General features: G+C 49.0%; 1 protein-coding gene across 1 annotated transcript; it reads right to left on the bottom strand.

Moving 5' to 3' along the window:
- Positions 1 to 554: 554 nt before the first annotated feature.
- Positions 555 to 14188, bottom strand: STRA8 (stimulated by retinoic acid 8). The gene is made up of 9 exons (XM_054563993.1): positions 13997 to 14188; positions 12820 to 12895; positions 12145 to 12229; positions 11580 to 11600; positions 11385 to 11393; positions 7809 to 8094; positions 5396 to 5469; positions 3577 to 3688; positions 555 to 629 (listed from the first exon to the last, which is right to left on the bottom strand). The coding sequence occupies exons 1-9, from the start codon at positions 14186 to 14188 to the stop codon at positions 555 to 557; spliced, it is 930 nt and encodes a 309-aa protein (XP_054419968.1).
- Between the last annotated feature and the right edge of the window lie 7008 nt (positions 14189 to 21196).

Genomic DNA, 21196 nt, shown 5'->3' with positions numbered 1-21196 from the left:
GAAATCTGGCTTGGCCTCCATTCAGGTCTTTATTACCAGAAGAAGCAGGTGTAGCTGGTTCTACCCTGATGTCCCGTGGTTGAGGTCAGCACTATTCCTGAGCTCCCAGAGCATGGAGGATGAGCAGGTGGTCTTCAGAACTCTCTAGAACCCACCAGAACAACAACCTAAACCCGGAATGTGCTGAAAGTGCCTGCTATTATCACGGCACTTCCAAAGACAGCCCTACCTGTCCTTTTCTTGGAAGGCCCATGGACTGGGCCTCAGCTTCACCCGGTACCCGTCCTCCTGCCCCCATAGGAGCCCAGGGAGAGCAAGTGTGTGCCCTGCTGCAGGCCAGTCCCTTATACCAACTACCACGAAAGACAACATGGATTGATGCTGCTCTTAATGCTTTATAATAACCAGAAACAAAAACCATCAAAATGCTTCTTGGGTAGTCCATCCAAACAAATCCCAGAAGGCTGAGTGAGGCATGTGCAACTTTGGCTACCGGAATTCAAACTTGGAGACTGTCTACCCTACTCATGCCCTTTCCTCCCAGCTCCGCTGCATTACAGATCTTCATCGTCGAAGGTCTCCATGCATTGCAACATCAACATCTCATCGTCCATGGGAGGGTCTGGCTCCTGCAACACAAAGGACGGAAGAGGGTTACTTGTTATTAAAGGATTCCTGGCCCAGGCAGATGAGGAGGCCCCACCGCCTCAGGTGCGCCCCGCTCCCTCGGTCTCTACCCCGCATCTCTTCAGGTGCATCTTCTCCAGCGTCCCGCCAGGAAGTAAGGGCGATGGCAGGGGGGTGGTGGGCGGGGGGAGGCCCATTGCCATTTCACTCAGTGATTGCCAGAAAGGCTTTTCCTGGATGCCACAGAACTGGAACTGGCTTCTTTGGAAGTCTTAAAGCTTTATTCAAACACCCATCCATAAAGGATGGTGAATTACACTGTGACGCACACAGCGATGCAACACCATGCAGCTATCTCGACAAAAAGGAATGTGATCACTCTCTATCTGTGGGATATACTAATTAAAAAGGGCAAGATACAAAGCAATGTGCACAGTACACTACCATTTGTGTTTGAAAGAATATATAGATATTGGATGGCTGTTCAAAAAACTGATAACAGGAGTTGCCTTTGGGGAAGGGAATGGGTAGTAACCAAGAGGCACTGGTAGGACAGAGACTAAGTTTTCTTTGTATATCTTTCGGTAACTTGAATTTTAAAGCCATGTATATGGCTTACTATTAGTACATAACTTTTAAAACCAGCAGCACTGCATTTATTTAGCAAGGATTTCTCATACCCTTTATAATGACTCCAGCCAACCCCTCCAAATCCACATGACTTCTCCCCCTAAAAGTATGTTTCAGGGGGTTTTGTACTTCCTGCCTTTCTCCACCCCCGCAGAAAATGAGCCCTGTAGTTTGCTGGCCCTGCTGGTCTGGATTTGATCCCTCTGGGCCCTGGGAAGCATCCCCGGTCAACCGTCTCATGAAGGTAGGGCCTGGCCCCAAGGGTGATGGCCAGGGCGGGGGATGAGGCTGCAGGGAAGCCTTTTCTGCTTTGGAAAACGGTCCTCCTTGTCTGTGCTCTACCGATGGGGGCAGATGCAAGGGCAGCTGGTGTATCGGAGGGGGACCCGGCGGCCAAAGGAGGGTCACCCGGGCCCCCTGTTTAGGGCGAGGACAGCAGCAAAGGCTGAGAAATGCAGGAGTCAGAGCGCAGGAGGTGCCGGCGGGCCAAGGGTCCCGGAGTGCACCGCGCCCTCAAGTCTCTGTCGCACAAAGTGCTTGAACATCATTAGAAATGTTCTAGCTCCTTAAGCCCCTGAAAATGGTGTCTGAGGCATTTTTAAGAGGCAGGTTTGCGGAAGCAACGGGCTGTGAGAGGAGTCTGCAGAAACTGGTGCCGTGGTGGTGCGTGGAAGACTGTCTCCCCAAGTCACGTCCGGCTGGAGCCTTATTGGGAAGCAGGGTCTTTGCAGATATAATTATTTAAGGATCTTGAGATGAACTCATCCTGGATTGGGGGTGGCCCTCAATCCAGTGACTGATGTCCTTATAAGAAGATGAGAGGGAGAGAGGGACACAGAAGAAGGCCTTGTGAAGATGGAAGCAGGGACTGAAAGTGACGCAGCTACGGGTCAAGGGATGCTGAGGGCTGCGGGAGCCACCAGAAGCTGGGAAGAGGCAAGGCGGGTTCCTCCCTGGAGCTTTCCAGCGGAGTGGCTCTGCCAACACCTGCACTTGGCCTTCTGTCCTCCAGGCTATGACAGCCATACACCACTGAGTTTGTGATGGTTTCTTACAGTGCCCTAGGAGACTGATCCAGTGCTAATTGTCATTCAGGCACCTCCCACAAACTGACAGGCGAGGTGCATGGGGAGAGAATGGAATTTCCCCCTTTACACCAGTGGCTAGGAAAGCCCCAGGCCTCCTGCGCCAGAACGTCTAGGGCAACTGGTTCAAAATAGGGATTCCTGCGGCCCCGTCGCGAAATGCTGAATGAGCATCTTGGGAGTTGGGGTATCAGAGATTGGCATTTCTGGCAAGGTGATTCAAGTTTGAGAGCTTCTGCTTTATGTGGCTTCTCCTGTCCCTGCTTGTCCTTTTTTTTTCTGCCCTTTGTGCAGAAAGGAAGCAGGGAGAGCAAATGCTGTCCCATTGATGCGTTCTCGTGAAGGCTTAGTGGGAAAAGGGCCAAATTACCCCTTAGCCTGTTGAAAAGCTGCCCTAATTATTTTTAGATAAACATTTTCATTAGTACCACTTAGCTTTTAAAATTCACACTTGTACTTTTTTGCTGAATTAGTAGAGAAAAGCTATGGCTCTGAAGCTTCGTGGCTCAGCCATAAACCCCTCCCCCCATAAAAGCTTCCAGAATGTTCCTCCTAACCAAAATCTTCACTACTTTTGTCATTATATGCTGCTCAGTCAGCTTTTTGGAAGCAGCAATTAATATCCTTCCAAAGCTGACGGCAAATATCACCCCAGCGTCTCAGGAGGTGAGGCAGCAGCCCAGCCTCGGAAAGGTGCTGAGGAGTCCCAGGCCAGTTAGGGATGCCTGCGAAGAGCCTGGCCCTGGGGCCTGGTGGCCGCCCCAAAGAGCATCCCTCTGTCTCTCCCCTCGGTTTCCCTGGACATTTCCCACTCCACAGGCTGCATTAGGCAGAAGTTGGCCATCCATGGGGTGGGCCAGAGAGAATGAAAGACTGTCCCCCACCAGCGGCCTTGTGGTGTGGCGTGGTCTGTGTGAGGTCCATCAGGGGCTCCCCTCATGAGCCCTTCTTGGGCCCTAAGGGGGGGTGGGTGGAGCTCTCCTTGCACTCTGCTCTGTCCTACCTGTTTGTGTTTTTAATCCTCACCTGAGGATATATTTATTGATTTTAGAGAGAGAGGAAGGTGGGGGGGAGAGAGAGAGAAACAGCGATTGGTTGCCTCCCACACACAGCCCGACTGGTGATCAAACCCATAACCTGGGTATGTGCCCTGACCAGGGATCGAACCTACAACATTTTGGTGTACTGGGACAACACTCCAACCCAAGGAGCCACCCGGCCAAGGCTGTCTGACCTGTTTCAGCTGAGCGCTGACACAGCAAAGGCCATTAAAGAAGTCGATGATCTGCGTATAGAGCTGAAACTTCTCTTCTGGGTTTTCTGGGTTGCAACTGGCAAACATGGAACTGATGACAGAGAGGAAGGAGAAACAGCAAATGTTTAGAATCCTAGCCTTTGACCTCTCGTGCTCCTAAAATACTTGGATTATGGCATGAACCGAGCACTTTTAAAGACCCCGTTGGCTCCTCAGGTAGCCAGGAGCCCTTCTTGGAAGGTGTGCTTCACCTCAGTTTCAATGTCCTATCTGAACCCACTGGGGAAGCGGGACAACAGGGAGACTGGCTGCCATGTCCTAATTTAGTGTCCTGAGCTGCGACTTCTGGAACAAGGGAGCAAGATGTCTTCCTTCCCCGAGAGTCAACCTCTGCATCGGAGCCCCCCGGCTCTGGCCCACCCGTGGGTATGTCACACACTGAAGGTCGGTCCCTTCAGACACCTCCACCCAGTGGGTCCCACATGGAAGACGGATGCAGAGAAAAGGCCTGTGTTGCAGACTCCTTTCCCACTGTCTTCCCAGGACAAGGAGAGAAGCCCAACAACCAGGGACCACCGAGCAAAGAAGCCGTGAGTCCCACCCTGACAGCTGGCGTTCTGACCTCACATCCCCCTGGAATGAAGTCCCCAGCCAGCTAGGAGCCCTCTGGCAGCAGACCCTGCCTTTTCTAGGGAAAGCCTAAAAAACAGTGTCTTAATAGGTTGTTTTTTTGTTCTACCAGCAGGGCAAGAAGTTTCAAACATTGCTTGTCAAGTACACTCGAGCAACTTTGCGGCCACACTGTCGTCAGAGCCCAAGCCCAGCTCAGAGCAGCTGCCTCCAGCCAGTCTCGGCAAAGTCCGGCCCCGCGCAGAGCAGAGGACAGCGTGGGTCACCCCATACAGTCGCTGGGCCGATTTTGGACAGGGCCGTCTAGGCCTGAGGGACGGGAGTAGAGCAGGTGGTGGGGCAGGGCAAATGCCGAGCTACCAGGGGCGGCTGCAGCCATACAGCCTCAGGGGAGAATGGAGATGTCCGTTGGGATCATGAGGACATGAATGCCACCCACACTCCCACGGCAGAAACACTATATATTCGGGCTTCTCTTTACCCACGACCCAAGCACAGGTGTCTGAAAGGCCTGCGCCTTCAGGCTGTAAGCCCACAGCTTTTGAAAGCAGCAAACGCATTTCAGTCCTGAACTTGCTTTGGGACAACGCTCCAGTGGCCCAGGCCCCGTCAGCTGCTGCTTGTTTACAAATCTCCCCAGATCCTGTTTTGTGTCACCCCAAGGGGCCAGCCATCCTACCTCCCCTCCCTCCTCTGATGTCCTCTGACACCAGGTGACAAACAGCTCCCCCACTTATACAGCTCAGAGATTCTCCTAAGTTCTGGGCACAGGGCCTGTGTCCGGGTTGCCCGAGGTTCTCCGGACCCCAGAGCCCCCGCCCAACACTCCAACCAGACCGCCCGCCACCTCACCCTGAGAAAGCAGTGCAGTGTGAACAACCTGGAGTTGAAAACCCATTGTGTCTCAACCCTGGGCCAGGAGGGAAGAACTTTCTGCTCGGAAGAACCCCAGACAAGACCATCCCCAGGGCGATGGCGCAACCCTAGGACCAGCCTCTTTGGGTTCCTGGAAAAAGCCGATCTCCAGGAACGGCCACTGAATCAGGCACCCCCCTGAGGGGCTGCGGGGCGAGGTTCCTAAATCGCAGCAGGGGTACCCACGCTCACACACATACACACACACGCACATGGCCACACACGTATGCCCCGTCTCACATCCCCTTCTCACCTGGAGCTCGAAGTACTTGGATCTTCATTTTTGTCCAGGAAACAGGCCACATCGAAGGCATCTTCAAAAAGGAACTGAAAGAAAGCACAGAACTTTGCGTGTCAGAAATAACTTGGCAGGCCGACATTTGCCCTGGGCTGCTCCTGGACAGAGGAGTAGGCAGGCGGTCTCTCTTCACCCCTCATTCCTGAAGGGCGTGCCTGTTCAAGCCAGGCTCAATCCCAGGGGCTCTGCTTGGTGACCTTCCCAGGGCGTGAATGTTGAGCTCTGGCTCGCTCAGAACAAACTGCCAACCCCATAGGGAAGTGATGGCGGCTGTGGTTTCCTCTTTCTAAAGCAGACAGAGTTCAGGCATGAGATGCAGCAGCTGGACCTGAGCCTCAGTGTACTTGGAGGAGGGCCCCTCTTCACCTCCCTGGGTGGAGAGACTATTTGAGCCCAGGATTGATCATCGCACAGTTTCTGGCCGGGGCAGCTGGATGTAGAGGTCAAGGGGGCTGCGGAGTCAGGGTTCAGGAGAGCCGACACCCAGTCCTGCCACTCAATAAGCCGTGCGACCTCGGACAAGTGACTGCGTCTCTCCAACCCTCCCCTGCAAACGGAATTGCAACAGTGCCTACTCGCAGGGTTGCTGCAAGGATTAAATAAGATGAGATACGCGAGGCACCAGGCACATAAAAATGGCTCAAACATGTTAGCTACTACTGAATGTTATCTGGTTTATAAGAGAAACACATGTTTATCATGGAAAGTTTGGGAAAATCAAACAGGAAAAGCAAAAATCTCTGAGAAACAATCCCACCTGGGGAGATCCCTTGTTGACATATTGATTTATTTCCCTTCATCCTTTCCTTAGGTGTATTATTGCATCATATATTTCCAACTTTGGAATCTTGCTATTTAGACAGTTTTGGGTCCTGCTTTTCTGTTATTTGTTGAAGAGTATTAAATATTCCATGGGAATGTCATATACACTCAGGATTGCCAGATTTAGCAAATAAACATACAGGATGCTTACCTAAATTTGAATTTTAGACCAACTATAACACGGGACATTCTCACATTACAAGTGTCGCTGGCGTGCTGTATTTTAATCGGACCCCGGTCACAAAGGCCGCCCCTGGGAGAGGAGCGTGAGCTCTCTGGCCCGGAGCTGTGTTAGCCCTTCCGGTCGTCTGACAGGGTGCTTCCCCTGAACTGAACACCTTGGGACTCTAGCCATGGGGACAGCCACCTCCTGGACATTTTCTGGTGTCCTTTTAAAAAACCTTTGGTCCCCTCAAACGGAACCTGAACTGGAGTCACTGAGCTTCCGTGTCTATCAGCCTAGAAGCTTATTGTCTGGCGTCCTTCCCCACAGGACAGAGGCAGGGACCCAGGGCCTGAATTCCTGCCCTCAACCCATCTGCCCTCAGTAGTTGCTCCCCAGGAAACCCCCGGACAAGCCAGCTGGGAGGGCACAGCCAGGCCACACGGCCCTTCTGGAGCACCCAGCACACTACGGACACCCTTCTCAGAACGAAAAAGGTAATGTCCAGGTACCTCCTGGGCCTTCCCGACCCCTGTTAGGGCCTGGCCCCAAACACAGCTGCTCCAGAGGGGCCAGGAGCTACAGAGGTCTCACTGCAGCTCATTTAGAAGCGACAGTAACAGCGGCTCTGTCCGTACCTTGAACATAACTGTCACCCGGCCCTGGGCTGACCCGAGCCAACTTCACCGAGTGGCAGCAATGCCCTTTGGGGTGAGAACTGACCTCCTCTCAGGGATTGGGCCTGGTTGGTCCAAATGTAATCCTGTCTTGATTATGCAGGTCATTGGCTCAGTACTCTGTCAATCTGGCCAAATCTGGCCAATGAGAGAGGAGGAGAAGTTTGATGGGAATTTCTGGAAAAGTTCTTCCTAGACCCTTGAGGAAAAGGCATAGGACATCTTTCTCACATCTGACACAGGGGAAGGGGAATGGCAGTTTGGCTGCTGTCAGCTGCCAGGGCACAGTTACACGGGGGGCAGGGGAGTGGGGAGGAGAGAAAAGGTGAGACACCAGCCTTAAGATGAAGCAGAGCAGAGAAGAACCGAGTCTCTGGTGCCATCACTGAGACCGTGACCAGAACCCTGCCCTGCCTTGGAACCTCCCTGGGTTCAGGGTTTGATGAGCCAGTAACTGGCAGCCTGAAGAATCCCAGCTGATCCAACCTTCTAAGGCTTCTCCTCTATCATCCCCATGGAAAGGCCGGGAAACTAACCCAAGAATAAGAAACGTTGTTCTGTGGCTGAGGAAATGATGTCAGCAAAATCAGAAACTGACCACGTGAGCCAGGATCCCAAAAGCCTCTCAGACTTCCTAAGTGACAAATCCCCGGCATCTCCTGGCCCCGGTGACGTCCCTCCACCCCTCGCCACAGGGCAGACTCACCTCCTCCGGGGTGGACATGAGTGAGCAGCTTGCCCCTTGGCTGTCGACTCCGCTGTCCTTCACGCTGCCCTCGGCACAGGCCGGCTCCTGGGTGGCCCCTTCCAGGCCCAGGAGGCCGCTGTGCTTCTGCGCCAAGGCCTCCAGGAGGCTGGCCTTCTTCTCCTCGGAGAGGTTCTGCCACAGGTGGGAGATGGCCGCAGAGACGACAGGGAGTGTCACCTCCTGCGAGGAGACGACCCCGCTCCTGGTCAGAAGGTCCATCGTCTGCTTGTAAAAGTTGAGGTACCTGGAACGGAAACGACACCATCTCCCAGGCCTGAGGCTCGAGACCCACGGGCCCTCCCCAAGCCTTCGCCTCGGGAGTGCGTGTGTGGGCTGGTCCCCAGCACATGGGCCAGGCCACCTCTCTGTGCTGTACCAGAGACTTCGCATTACTAGCCTCTGTGTGCCGCTGACCCTCAGAGAGCAGAGCCATCTTGGGGGCCATGGGGGACAGATTTCTGCTTCGGGGTCCTTCCTCATGTCCTCCCAGTGCCCCCTGGGAAGTGCTCTGCCTTCTGTAGAGAAGATGAGAGGCGTGGCTGGCTCAGCTGTCACCCTACAGGGAAAGTGCTTAAAATTCTGACCCCATGAATGTGCAGACATGATGTGACATCCATTTTAATTTGAGGCCTGAAAGTCAGGCTCAGCTGTGGACAGAGCCTCCACCTACTGAGCCAATGCCTCTGAATCCAACAAGGCTGCCCAGGGTCCTGAGTCTGTGGAGGGGCAGTGGGTGGCAGTGGGGGTCTGAGCCATCTTACTATAAAGCTGCCCAAAACAGACTTGGGGGAGGGGCATGGCGGGGGGGGCTTTAGCTCTTATAATCCCCATCAACCACCCCACAAAGGCCCCTCAAGTAAACACCCAGTCTAAATAAATACAGTGCATGTGCTTCACAAATGTAGCTTCAAGACTCTTTCTTTAGCTTTTCTGCCAATCCCATCCCCAAGCCCCGCTTGTATGGAAATTCTGGAGCTTCCCTGACTCAGGGCCTGCAGCATGTCCCAGCTGGACCCTCGGTCCCCTTCCCCAAAGGAGCTCCAGCTGTGCACGAAGCCACCTCTCAGCTGTTCACACCGTTCAAATTCCATGAGGTCTGGTGACAAAGTGACAGGGGAGTGTAAGAGATCCACTTTTTCCTCCTCCTCCTCCTCCTCCTCCTCCTCTTCCTCTTCCTCCTCCTCTTGGTCTTCCTCCTCCTCTTCCTCCTCTTCCTCTTCTTCCTCCTCCTCGTATTCCTCCTCAGCCTCATTCCACATTGCCTCAAATGGGCAAGAGTGGGCAAAGTCTTTTGGATGAACCTTATTTGGGAACAGGCTGGGGAGAAAACAGACACAAGGTAACTATAGATTAGTGTACCTTGGAAAGGTTGACACTGAAATTCTTAACACAAACTTAGCAAATATATAAATACATGATATATTAACACATGTTACATGGATATGTATATGTGTGTATGCGTGTTACTGTATCAATGGCCAAGTGGGGTTTATTCTATGAATGCAAGATGGCTGTTTCAATCTTTGAAAATTAATCAATGTAACTCACCATATCAACAGACTAAAACTCTTTCCAATATTTGATTTTTTAATATTATGATTTTTTACAATCTCAATAGATGAAAAAAAGCACTTGGCAAAATTCAACATCCATTCGTGATTAAAACTCTCAGCAAACTAGGAATAAAAGGGAACTTCCTCAACTTGATAAAGGCTATCTACCAAAAAGCTAGAGCTAACATCACACTTAACAATAAAAAGCTGAATGTTTCTTTTCTAATATCAGGGACAAGACAAGGATATTCTCTCTTACCACTTCTACTCAAAACCGCACTGGAGATTCTAGCCAGATCAATAAGGTGAACAAAAGAAATAAAAGGTATACAGATTGGAAAGGAAGAAGTAAAACTGTCTTGATTTGCAAACAATGATTGTATATTTAGAAAACCCCAAAGAACTTACAAACACTTGACCACAACTAAGAAAGGGGTTTAGCTAGCTGCAGACTACAAGAATGATAAACAAAAAATCAGTAGTGTTTCTATATACTATTAATGAACAATTGGAAATTGAAATTTTAAAAAGTACTACTTATAACAGCACCAAAAAAAACCCCCATGAAAACCTAGATATAAATAAAAAATTCAGTCTATATAAGAAAAAAAAAGTTGGACTTCTTCAAAATTTTAAAGTTCTGTTCTTCAAAAGACACTTAAAAGAATGAAGCAACATGACATCGTTTGGAAAACCAGGACTTGTACTCAGGGGTCTTCCTAGCAAGAGGAATAATCTCCAAGGCATCGTGTTGAGTTAAAAAGCGCGTGAGCCAGTAGGAAACATAGGAGGATTCTTTTTTTTTCTTTTTAGATCTCAGAGCGAGGGAAGCTTGGATATTCCCCCCAAATTTAGGTACCATAACAGATTGATAGATTAGGCTTCATTTTTGCATGATCAACATAAAAAGCAAAAACATCAAAAGCAAAACTAATAAATGACCAAAGAAAAATTGTTTTAAAGTCATATACTAGAAAGAGAGCTAATTTTTCAGATATGTAAAGAGCTTCTACAATTACATAAGAAAAAGACCACCAGTGCAGCAGGGAAATGGGCAAAGAAAAGGTACAAAATGTTCTCAGGAAGGGAAATACAAGTGATCTTGAATGAAGGCACTTAAGTTACTAATTATACTAATTACTAATTATAATTAGTAATTAGTATATTAAGTTACTAATTAAATTACTAATTGTAATGATAATTATAAAATATAATTCATTTATTCTTATGCTGGTAGCACAGTTTTAATTCTTGTAGGTTTATAATATTACTAGTGAGAAATCCTCAATTATTTTGATCTTAATAGAAATGTAGCCAAACTGTAATTGAAAAATAAAATTAAAAAAAATAAAAGAATGTAGCCATTCCCATATGGACAAGTAATACAAATACTGATATCTCATATGGTCTACAATGTGAATTTAATTTAATAATTTCTCACTTCCCCCTGATTGTGTCCCATTAGGATAAAAATGCACATTTGTTGTTTAAAAATTTTTTTGGAAAATAAAGAAAAGCACAGAGAAGAAAATAAACATCTTTAGTAACACCACCCAAGGCGATAGTATGCCACTTCATCTAGGCAGGGTTGGGTGGTTTCTAAATAGCAAGCCGTTTGCGGTCCTGTTTTGAGAGTGAGTAAAATTGCTTATACTCCTGGGTCTCATCAGAGGCCAACCCGGATAGTCACTGTGCTAGACACGCCCTGGAGCTACCAGAGACGATGCAGGCCCGGCTGGCGCCCCCAAAGTCCAGGCTGTTCCGCAGGATGAAGACGGGAGGCAGAGGGTTATGTTGTCTTGAGAGAGCAGCAAGGAACACAGCCACACAGGGCACCTAAAAAGCCCAGACGGCATAGCAGCTAAAATATAACAAATGAGATCATCAAAGTGCAAGAAAGACGTTTCTCAGATTGGTCTGATGTTTGAATCTGACATTGTGAACGACTGCCCCTTTCAGCACCTGTGACACCCAGGTGGGCCACGGTTTCCTTGGCTCTCCAGTCCGGTCGGGCTTTTCTCAGATTCCTGTGAAATTTGGAAAGCAGGCTGAGATTTGGATTTTCCTTATTTTCTTTTTTCTTAAAGATTTTATTCATTTATTTTTAGAGAGAGGGGAAGGGAGAGAGGAACATCATCCATGTGAGGGAGAAACATTGATCGGCTGCCTCTCCCACGTCCCCAGCTGGGGACCGAATCTGCTGCCCAGGCATGTTTTCTAACCGGGAATCGAACTGGCGACCTTCTGGTTTGCAGAACAAGGCCCAGCCAACTTGCGCCACCCCAGTCAGAGGTGATTTTCCTTATTTTCATACGCATGCTTCAGGAAGGTCTGCAGTTGAGTTTTTTAAAGTTATAATAGAAAATAAACACTATGATCTCATTTCTCTATAAAATAATGTGCAAAATTAAAAAAAAAAAAACACTAGAAGGCTACCCTTTGAGATGAACATTGGTTTTCCTTGAGAAGTGAAACCGTATGTATCTTTATTTTCTTGTTTAAGCTTTTCTGTATTTTTGACACTTTCTGTAAAAAGCATGGGTTTTTATCATCAGGGGGAAAAAAATGTCATGTCTGCTATGAGATTCAAAAAGAAAAGCATTCTCTCCAGCACAGGAGGGTGCTCCCTGGGAGAGCCGCCCCTCTTCCGCCACCCGCCTTCCGGAGCCAACCGGGCTCCTGCGACAGCGGAACAGTGCGACACCAGCAGGGGCCGGTGCTCGCGGTGTGCAGGGTCTTACCTGTGATTTCTGGAGAACATGCTGGCATATATTTCTTTGACCTCCTCTAGGCTGTTTGCATTCCCATCCTCCAGGTTGAAGGATTCTGTTGGGCAGTTGAAGGCAAGGGTCACAGAGGGGGAAGCCAGGCCTTTGCGGAGTCTCTCCTGCCTCTCTGATGCAGGGGGAGCATGGGGGCTCCCTGGGCCCACCCGGGGTTCTGAGTTAGGGAGTCAAGAGCCCAGTGTCACTCCTTCTTCTAGATGTGAGAGGGAAGAGCTTCTTGGACTGGCCGGTCTCAGTCGGGACATCCAAAGTGTCCCTTTCACAGTTTGGGTTCCACCAGCCCATTAAACTCAAATTCCCAGCAGCCATCTCTCCCAAACTGAGCACTAATGAAGGGAGCTGCATTCTGACATACACCAGCCCACTTCTTCTCTGGCCTCTCAAGATAAGATCTAGTTCCTTCAACTGCGCCCCAAAGGGATCTCCTCACGCTCGCCCAGGCTGATGACCTCTGAGGTCAGGCTGTGAACCTCATTGTACCCCTGACCCAAGCACAGTGCCTGGCACACAGTAAGCCCTCGGTAAATATTTGTTCACTTGGCTTAACCCAATTCTTCTGTTTTCAATAGAAAACCCAACCAGCCTCTCTTTCCCTGGGAGGGAGATGGGGCGGCAGGTAGGGCCTGTTACCTTTCACCTTCAGCAGGTGATCCAAGATTTTCTCCTGTTCCTGAATATGATTCTTCGCCCTATTCAAAACCTGCCACTGAGGACAGAGAAGAACAAAGCTGAAAGGGCCTCCCACTGCACAGGCTGGTTTTGTGGACACAGGAGCCCCTCCCCGGGTCTGAGGCCACGCTCCCTCAGACTCGAAGTCAGAGTCTTTCATGTTGTCGATAAAAAGAGTAGGAAACTTGTTCTGATGAGCAGAAGGCATGAAGTTCAATTTGTACTCTGGAAATGGTTCTTACTGAAAGTATTCGGGAACAATTAAGCTGAGTTCAGCAAACTGCCAGGGCTGCAAAAAAGGCCAGCGACTACATCCTCTACTCGAAGGTGGAATAAATGGTGACTCAGAGGAGGTCTGAATGAATATCAGCCCCAGGCTGTCACAAGGCTCCCATCTAACGTCTGCTCACTTGTCACAATGTGCAACTCTAACTGCCCGGTTAATATTGAATGTGCCCTTCTAACAATATTTTTTATTTGCTAAATGCGTACACTCCAGTTGACCTAAAAACTTAAATGCTTTGTCAACTTGAACTCTGAATTTCCTGTTCTGCAAGGCAGAATCACAAGCATTCCTCCCTCCCTCTCTCCCTCCCTCCCTCTCAATCTCCCCCTTCCCTTCCTTCCTGTAATATTACCGAAGTCAAAATGCTAACTGCAAGATTATTCAAAAACAAGAACTGCTAAATACTGTTTACTATGCTGACTACTGATACCTGCCTGGAGTGACACACATTCATCAGGCGTGTACGTCTACGGGGACACAGCCGTGTGCTGCGCCTGCGGACGCAGGGCAGAAAAGACAGCCCCTGCTTTCAGGCTGCTGACATTCTAACAGGGAAGACACGCGTGGAAACAACTGCTTGTAACACAAACTAGCATCTGGGAAATGCTAAAAGGGGTGGAAGCGAAGGGCTGTGGGCACGGAGCAGAGTGAGACAGCAGCGGATGCAGCATGAGGAGGCGTCCACAGCTGGTTCCAGACCCACCCAGGCCGGCCCCAGCCCTCAGTGGTAGGGAGAGGGGCGGGGGTGGGGGGGTGCGGTGCGGGGAGCAACATCTCCGGGCCGATCCCCACCTCGCTCCCCAGCCCCTTCACCTGCAGGAACGTTTCCTCCCCACACTCAGGACCTCATACCTTTGAGGCTGTGATGTCAGACTGGTGGTAAACAATTTTCTTGAGGTTATTGAAGAGCCTTTTCAGGGTGGCTCGGTGGCGAGCCTGGGACAGGCGTCTGCGGGCCACCCGAAGCTCGAGCTGCTGCACCTGTGCCAGGGGCTGGGGCATCGCTCTGCCACTGGGGTGGCTGCCTTCACCCGAGGTCGCCATTAAAATCTGCAAGGCAATATTATGCTTTCTGTGGGGCTCTTCCTAATAAAGATACAACATTAAAGAAGAAGGAAGGCAGGTTGAAGCAGGAAGAAAGTAAAGGATCCGAAACCAGTGAAGAGAATCAATAATAGGTATGTCATGAATAACAGATGACACAAAATCTGCTAAGTTCAACTACTTAAAACACAAGCCTGCTCAAATGTGACTTACGGGTGAAGGGCAGTGCTGCCTTACCCCAGGAAGTTTCCAGACACTGCAGGTGCTCATCAGATACTTGTAAATTGACTGCTGTGGCCAAGGAGAGCAAACTGTACCCTGAGATCTTATTCTTTACATGCTGTTAAAAGCTGAACAGGTATGTGGCTCACCCTTTGAGGTATTTCCTACCGCCAGAACGCATCCCACAGTGGCTCAGGTAGTGGTAATATAGATATGAAAAAAAAAATCTGTCAAGGTGTATTCTTTAGATGCTCTCCAAAAAGAAGAGAGTGCGCTCTTCTACCTGTGAAAGCAGAAAGTCACATGACGACAGAGGAGTGGGTTTGGTTTGTCCTGCCTCTCGTGGGTTCTGAAGGGGACCGTCATGTCGTCCTTTGTTACATCTGCATTTATGGACCAGGAGCCCTCCTCCAGGAGACGCAATTCTGGGACTGATACATACAGTTTCAGGAAGAGACAAGGGCAAGTGTCGTTCACCTGATGCATGGCCACCTCCATCAGGCGCTCACCCCACCGCTGCTCTGCCAGTTCTTTGGACAGAAAGGCCATGTTTTCCTCACCTCCGGACCCTGGTAGGTGCTCAGCCGCTGGGGTTTTGAGGACTAGAATGGGAGGTCTTCACTGGGTCCATGCTCCCCTGAGGTCAGTCGTACTGCGCACGGACAATGCACGACCTTGGCCAGTTTTGATGTACATCAGTCACTTGGGGAGACTGTTGAAAACATACATGCCCAGGCCCTGCCTTGAAAACAGTGGGTCTGAAGCTACTGGGGTGTGATGGTCAACACACTCTCCAGGTCATTCTGAGACTTTCACAGTTTGAGCGTATGCGTGGCAACAGTTCTCTCAAAGCACCGCTGCTGCTGGATACTAGGGTGACCGAGTGGTCAAAGCACCACCGCTGGCAGCAGCTGGGAACAGAATCTCCTCTGCAGAGGGAATACTGGGGAAGGAGGTGGAAGAGAACTTCCACTAAATTCTAGGGGGGAAATCAGCCAGAGGTTGCGAACCCAATCAGGCAGTGCAACGTCTGAAAATGCCTTTCAGGTCAGAAGGCAAATCTCCCATCAACCATGTGGTCTTCACCAGAGTGTCTACTTCCTCTGGGGTGGCTTCCCAGAACCAAAGCAGGAAGGTGGCAAGTGGGTGCCCCTGTAGCTGCCTGCACTGAACCTCGTAAGCTGCAGCGACATTTCCAGGAGTCATGCCGTCAGCATGGGAAGGACGGTACCTTTTTGGTCTCCAGTTTCCAGAAACCAGCACATCTTTCATAGGAAGCAAAGTGAAACAGTGAAGTGTTTGACTTGCCTAGGGCAACCTGAGAACCTTCTGAACCTAAGGACATAGGTTCTCTTTCGTTATATTGAAGAAAAATGAATGTGCCTGGACACCAGAGAATTTAAGTCAATGAATAGAGGTAAAAACACCAGGGCCCTCCCAAGATCTCGAATTCTCTAAGAGTCTAGAAATACTATTCTGGAGCTCTCCCTCTGCCAATGCAGTTAAGTTGGGTTTCTTCCTAGGCTTATTTCCGAACATTCTCCTGAAATACCTATCACTGGATGAGGGCGCAGGCCTCTGCTTCTACCATAGGGGGCAGACCCTCCCATTACTTGCTATCCCTGGGGTCAGCTTTCACTGCCGCCGCTAGGGGAGAAGGTGGCGCTAGAGCACCCTGCCCAGCAACGAGGAGCTGTGACCTCCGCCTCACCCCGCCGGCCCCGGGCTCCCGGTCCGGAGCTGGGAGATGCTGGGGTGGGGGTGGGGCACACTGAAGATGGGTGAAGATCCTTCCTCTCTGCTTTAAGGGGAGAGTCACGCCAACTAGATGTTGAACTTGATTAGATCTCACACAAAACATTCTAAGTTATCTTTACTGACTTGCCCTGTGGGCCTGACTAGAGCTTAGGTTGATATTTTTCAGACCGAGCTCTTTGTGGCAGTAATGCAGTTAAACATGTCCCGTCAGTGCCTGTGATCTGTGTGAAGGGACGGATCTCCCGGGACGAGTGCCATGGAAGTCACAGTCTAGGACCGGGGAGGGGAGGGCAGGACCCCCTTCTGCCTTATTCCAAGGTTGGCTGTTTTGCTAGGACAGGGGGAACTAACTCCAAAAACGAGATTAAGAAATCATTTTTTTCCTTAAGAACAGTTGAAAACACAGACAAGCCTTTTTTCCCAGAGGTCCTATACAGATGCAAAGCGTGTTAAGGACGCTGCTCCCAGCATTATAAGGAATTAGAGCAGTGTAGTGCGTATAGTTTGCGACTCCATCCCCAGGGCCTGGAAATCTGCATTGTAATAGCCTTGAAAACTCAGAATCACTTTTAAACATTCGAGTGTGATCCATTCAAACCCTAGGCAAACCTATCAGATCATGTAGAAAAAAAATCCAAAGTCGTTCTCTGAAATATGTAGTCACAATGACAGATACAAACGTTTGTATTAAAATCTAGCCTAAGACCTAAATGTTCACCTATTTAGAGGCACCAGCTTGGCTCAATTCGCATGTAAAAAAAATACCCGCAAGACCAAGTGCACCTTTCTGGAGGTGAGTGGGTGCAATAACCTCAGCCTTTAGTCAATACTCACACTCAGAGGGATGAGTACCCATGCACACAACGTCCCCTCTCCCGGGACACGCAGGAGGCCTCGTGAAGCCCTGACAGTGGTGACGGCGATGACAGTGAGCACCGGTTTCGCGCCAGTCAGAGTGGAAACCACGGCTCCTGCCCCAGCCGAGTAACAGACCTAGCGCCACGGCACATGGACACAGACCAATCGCGGCGTGTCCCCAGCCCCGACAGCCAATGGGGATGCGCTGTGGCAGGCCAATGAGAGTGCAGGCAGAGGAAGAAACAATGTAACTTGGGGTCCGAAGGCACACAAGAGGCAAGGTGACAAGAGGGAAGGGCAGAGCGAGGCTGACCTTCTCACCTTGCTAGGCGGCGGCTCTTTTTCATGTGGAGGCTGAGCTGAACAGAGAGGTGATACCTGTGTCACCTCAGGATCCCGACACGGCCTGTATGCGCCCATGAAGGACTGAATGGGTGTTCCGCAACTGGTTCCATTCATCTGCCATTGATCTCCAGTGTCAACATCCCTCAAACGATGCTGTGCCACCTCCCTTATAAGGTTAACTTGAGGTTTAGAGAAGACGCCTTAAATTAAAGGGTTCCAGGACACAGGCTTCAAGTCTCAGGGGAAAAGATGAAAACATGTGGATGCGACGGAAACTGAGAGACACATAAAAGCAGGGACAGGGAAATGTTGCTTTAAATATGGGAAGAAGAAAAAGGAATGGGAAGCAGGTCTTCTTCCAGTTTAGGAGAAAAAAAGTTCATTTCCCCCCAATATAGAATATACTCTTGTGTGTAGGTGTCTTTTTGCTTGAAGCCCTGCACCCCTAAATATGTGGCGATGGTCATAATCCCACTGCATCCGTTTTACACTAGGAGCAACAGCCAGACCAGGTGCCCCCTAGCTGCTCTCTGCCCTGGGGCAAGCTACTCCTCCCCAGGGCAGGGGTTAAGCAGAGGTCACACAGTCTAGCTCAAGCAGCCTGTGCTCCTGGGCGCAGGCATTCGGATTCTGATCCATGATCCACCTGGCAGGGACTGTGAGGACGATAAATGAGCACAACCTACAGCACGCAAATAGGGTACCTGGCATAGAGCTGGCACTCCTGACATTCAGCTTCGGATTTGGGTGGGGCATTACATGAAATGTGTTATGTATAAAGACGTTGTCACATAGAAAGCGTGCAGTAAGAGTCAGTTTTCCTCTCCTTTGCAAGATAAATGTGAAACGATTTCACTCTAACATTCTGCCTGGCTCTCAGGCAGCCTTTGATCCAGGGGCTCTGAGCACCTCAGGGGGCCCCTGAGGAATTGCTTTCTCCCCTGGCCCTGCCCCTCACCTCCCACCAGCAACCCCATCACAGCATTCCCGGGGCCTCACGGGCACCGTGGGTTCCAGGAGTCTGTGCGGCTCTGTCTTGGAGAGCCTTACCTTCGCATGGAGAGGACACCCGGAGGTTCAGAAGTAGACCTGCCCAGCCTTTTATCTAGTCACCCCACCCCACCTCAACCACTGCCACCCCATACACCTGCCTCCCTGGACGTGTCTCACTGGAGAGCAGATCTGCACGTAGAAGAAATGCAATCTCGGGGTCGGATGTTACTACGAGGCTTCCTTATGTATAGCAGTCTCATGTCTTAATTGAAAATGCAGATCCTTTGTCTGTTTCAGTTACCTTCCCCACAAATGGCAGGCAGAAGGCTCTGTTCGTGAACTTTCTGGTGACCTTTTGACCTCTTGATGGCCTCTCACCAGCTTTGGATACAAATCAGAGTTCTCCCCCTCAACAACCACTTACGTACCATCACCTTCTGACCCTGACCCCTCCCTTTCAGTCTCATAGATCCTGCCCTGAAATATCTCCCTCATAAGTCCAGTCCTGCAATACACCCCTCACAGTATCATAGATTTTATTCTGAAATACCCTAAAATGACATAGATCCTGTCCTGAAATACACTCCTCATAATAACATAGATCCTACTCTGTAATACTTCCAAGTAATAATGATCCTGCCTTAAAGTACCCTCCTCAGAGTAACACAGATCATATTCTGAAATACCCCCCTACACCCCACAGTAACATGAACATAGGTCAAGCAAGTTCAGTTCTTGTAAATCAAATCATTGGTCAACTCCTTGATTAATTTTCTTTATGAAATTAATTTTAATTTCCCAAATAGTACATGTCCCCCTCGTAAAAATGAAAATATTCCGACTCCAATCTGGTCTTCTCTTCACCTTTATAGAATTAACAATTGTTATTAGTTTGCTATGGATGCTTCCAGATCCTTTGGTAGATGTTTACATTCCTGCAGGTGTTTTCCCTTGGAATATATAGTTTTCTTTTGTGAGTTTTGGAGGAAAGAAATTTACATAAGAGTATCACCCTGCAACTTGCTCTTTTCACTCAGTAGTATGAGTTAGAGATGCATTTGTATTTGTACGTAGAAATCTACCTCATTGGTTTCCACTGTGGCACAACTTTCATCACATTAGACAACTATAAAGGAAGAGCGAGTTTATTTGAAAGTGAAGAAACCTTTTGCAAGATGTATTAGGGTTCTCCAGAGATTCAGGGGGAAATAAATAAATAAACAAATATTTATTTATATAATATATAAATATATTATATATAATATATAAAAATATATATATTTATCTCAACCTGAAGGGTGTGACTCAGTTGGTTGGGCATCGTCCTGCGAAGTGAAAGGTTGCTGTTTCACTTCCCAGTCAGGGCCCATGTCTGGGTTGTGTGTTGAGTCCCCAGTCAGGGCACATAGGAGAGGCAGCCCAGCAATGTGTCTCTCTCACATCAATGTTTCTCGCCTTCTCTTTCTCTCTCCCTTCCCCTCTCTCTAAAAATAAATTCTAATAAAACCTTTAAACATATATATATAGGGGGCGTGGGCTGGGCCAGCTATTGCAGAAGGTGGAAGCAGTATCGCACGGGGGAAGGAGCTGTTTTTTTAAGGAAGTGTGCCAACAGAGGCGGGATTCCCCCACGCTGTCCTCCGCTTGATGTTTGCAAAAGTGATTTCACTTATTAACCTAGGAGACTTGAATTGTTCCACCTAGGAGACTTGAATTGTTCCAGCAGTGAAAGTGAATGATTTTATGGACTCATAAACTGATGAATTCCTATTGCTGGGAGTCTAATTCTATCCTTGGTGGCTTCCTATTCTGTGCAAGTGGGGACTTTGCTGACTCTAACTCCAGCTACTCCTCAAAGGATATGGTTGCAGTGGCCTGAGAGAAAGTGATTCACTTTCAGTCCTTGGGGCCCATGATCTCTAAAGAGACACACCAAGGTTCCCAGCAGGTGCTGATACCAGCATGAGGCCTGTGGACTGTAAGAGCTGGAGGGAGTGGGTTTCTTCTGACCCAAGGCTTCTATGTTGCAGAGGAGGAAACTGGGAGCCAGAGGAACGGTGCAACTTGATAATCAGAGCTCAGGTGTGAGGGCCTGTATTTGGTTCCAAAAACTGAATTGTATAAGCTCAGGATTGGGAATTCCTAGTTTAGCAGTAGTCTGAATTTAAAAGTTTGGGGGTTAAAATCTTTGTGTGAGTTGGCACTAACATATGCTTATTATGACGAATGAATGTGCTATGTTTAAAGATATTCGTTACATTTATAAAATAAAATAAATGTATTTACAGTATGAAATTTGAAAAATATTAGAAAGTATAAAAAGTCAGAAATACCCATAAAATCCAACACAACTACCTAATGTTAATAATTGTAAATATTTTGTGTGTATGTATAATATAAAAATATTATATAAAGTAATCATATTGCATCTAGAGTTCTGTACCACACTTGTTAAAATTAAACTTTTTATTCTGAGGTAATTGTAGATTCACATGCAGTTGTACGAAATAATACAAAGCGATCCCACGTACCCTTTCCCAAGTTTCCCCCAATGGTAACATCTTGCAGAATGATGGTACAATATCACAAAAAGGTCTTTGGGGGAGTTAGAACTCCCTAATGGCACACTTGGTTGTGTGACTTCACACAAGTCCCTTTACCTCTGGGGACTCCAGGTTCCCCATTTGCAAGATGGGGTAGGGCTTAGAGGATTCCGGGATGTAATGCCAATGAGCAGGGTACCTCAGCCCCCTGCACACCTCGTGACTATGTGGGATGGTCTCCGAGGTCCAGCCCTAGTTGACCTGGATGGCAGCCGCCACTTTCAGCAAC

This window comes from Pteronotus mesoamericanus, unplaced genomic scaffold (genome assembly GCF_021234165.1).
Source record: "Pteronotus mesoamericanus isolate MK-2021 breed Mesoamerican mustached bat unplaced genomic scaffold, CSHL_Meso_final scaffold_85, whole genome shotgun sequence".
In the NCBI taxonomy this organism is placed as follows: Eukaryota; Metazoa; Chordata; class Mammalia; order Chiroptera; family Mormoopidae; genus Pteronotus; species Pteronotus mesoamericanus.
The sequence above is the reverse complement of the archived record's forward strand: the minus strand, read 5'-3'. Positions and strand labels throughout refer to the sequence as shown.

What these genes read in the sequence shown, in the direction of transcription:
- STRA8 (XM_054563993.1), bottom strand. Translation starts at nt 14,188, where the DNA reads ATGGCGACCTCGGGTGAAGGCAGCCACCCCAGTGGCAGAGCGATGCCC. An exon ending in CCAAGTACTTCGAGCTCCAG is followed by an intron (nt 3,689 to 5,395) that starts GTGAGAAGGGGA and finishes CTCTGTCATCAG; the next exon opens with TTCCATGTTTGCCAGTTGCA. An exon ending in TCAGCGCTCAGCTGAAACAG is followed by an intron (nt 630 to 3,576) that starts GTCAGACAGCCT and finishes TTTGTGTTGCAG; the next exon opens with GAGCCAGACCCTCCCATGGA.